This window comes from Eurypyga helias, unplaced genomic scaffold (assembly GCF_000690775.1).
Source record: "Eurypyga helias isolate BGI_N326 unplaced genomic scaffold, ASM69077v1 scaffold26060, whole genome shotgun sequence".
NCBI lineage: Eukaryota > Metazoa > Chordata > Aves > Eurypygiformes > Eurypygidae > Eurypyga > Eurypyga helias.
Window position 1 is genome coordinate 1 of NW_010225396.1, and position 714 is coordinate 714.

The 714-nt window shown below is 65.5% G+C and overlaps 1 protein-coding gene across 1 annotated transcript in view; it reads left to right on the forward strand.

The window, feature by feature from the left end:
• Nucleotides 1–99: 99 nt before the first annotated feature.
• LOC104507951 (huntingtin-interacting protein 1-like) overlaps nucleotides 100–714 on the forward strand; it is a gene marked incomplete at both ends in the record, with an annotated part of 2,664 nt that continues 2,049 nt past the window's right edge. Inside the window, 2 exons of the mRNA XM_010149403.1 lie at nucleotides 100–193; nucleotides 577–677. Coding sequence (XP_010147705.1) covers nucleotides 100–193; nucleotides 577–677 — 195 coding nt within the window. The remainder of the gene's footprint in view (nucleotides 194–576; nucleotides 678–714) is intronic.

A 714-nucleotide genomic window follows, 5' to 3' on the forward strand; every position in this document is an offset into this window, starting at 1 on the left:
CAGGCAGGTTGGGTCCGAGTGCGGCGGGCAAAGCGGCTGCCCCATGGCTCTAGGGTCTCCCTGCCGCACCAGTGGGGCTCAGCGAGGTTTCTCTTGCAGGATCCTGGGTTCCTGCACGGGCCTCATGCAGGCCATCCACATCCTGGTCCTGGCCTCCAAGGACCTCCAGAGAGAGATCGTGGAGAGTGGACGGGTGAGCTGGGGACAGGGGTGCGGGCAGGGGTGCGGGCAGGGCATGGGGCAGCAGGTGCTTGGCCAGCCGGGGGTCACCGTGCTCTTGCTGGGGTTGTGCTGCTCTGAGCTTTGGTCCATTGGGGCATCAACACCGGCTGCCAGGAGCTCCTGCCCCCACCCTGGGGTCTCACCCTGGCTGCGGTCCCCAGGGTGTCACGGAGGTCCCTGATCTCCCCACAAAGTGGACCCTGTCACCCCCTGGGTTCGGTGACTCCCCGTCTCCCACACACATCCTAAATGAAACCCTGGCTTAGTCCGTTTCCCTGAGGGCTGGGGTTTGGGGGTCCCAGGCTCTGCCACCCCCCTGTCCCCAGCGCGTGACCGTGCCTTTCCCGATGGCAGGGCGCAGCATCCCCCAAGGAGTTTTACGCCAAGAATTCACGCTGGACCGAGGGTCTCATCTCCGCCTCCAAGGCTGTGGGCTGGGGTGCCACTGTCATGGTGTAAGTGCCACCGTCACCGGAGGGGAGAGAGGATGGC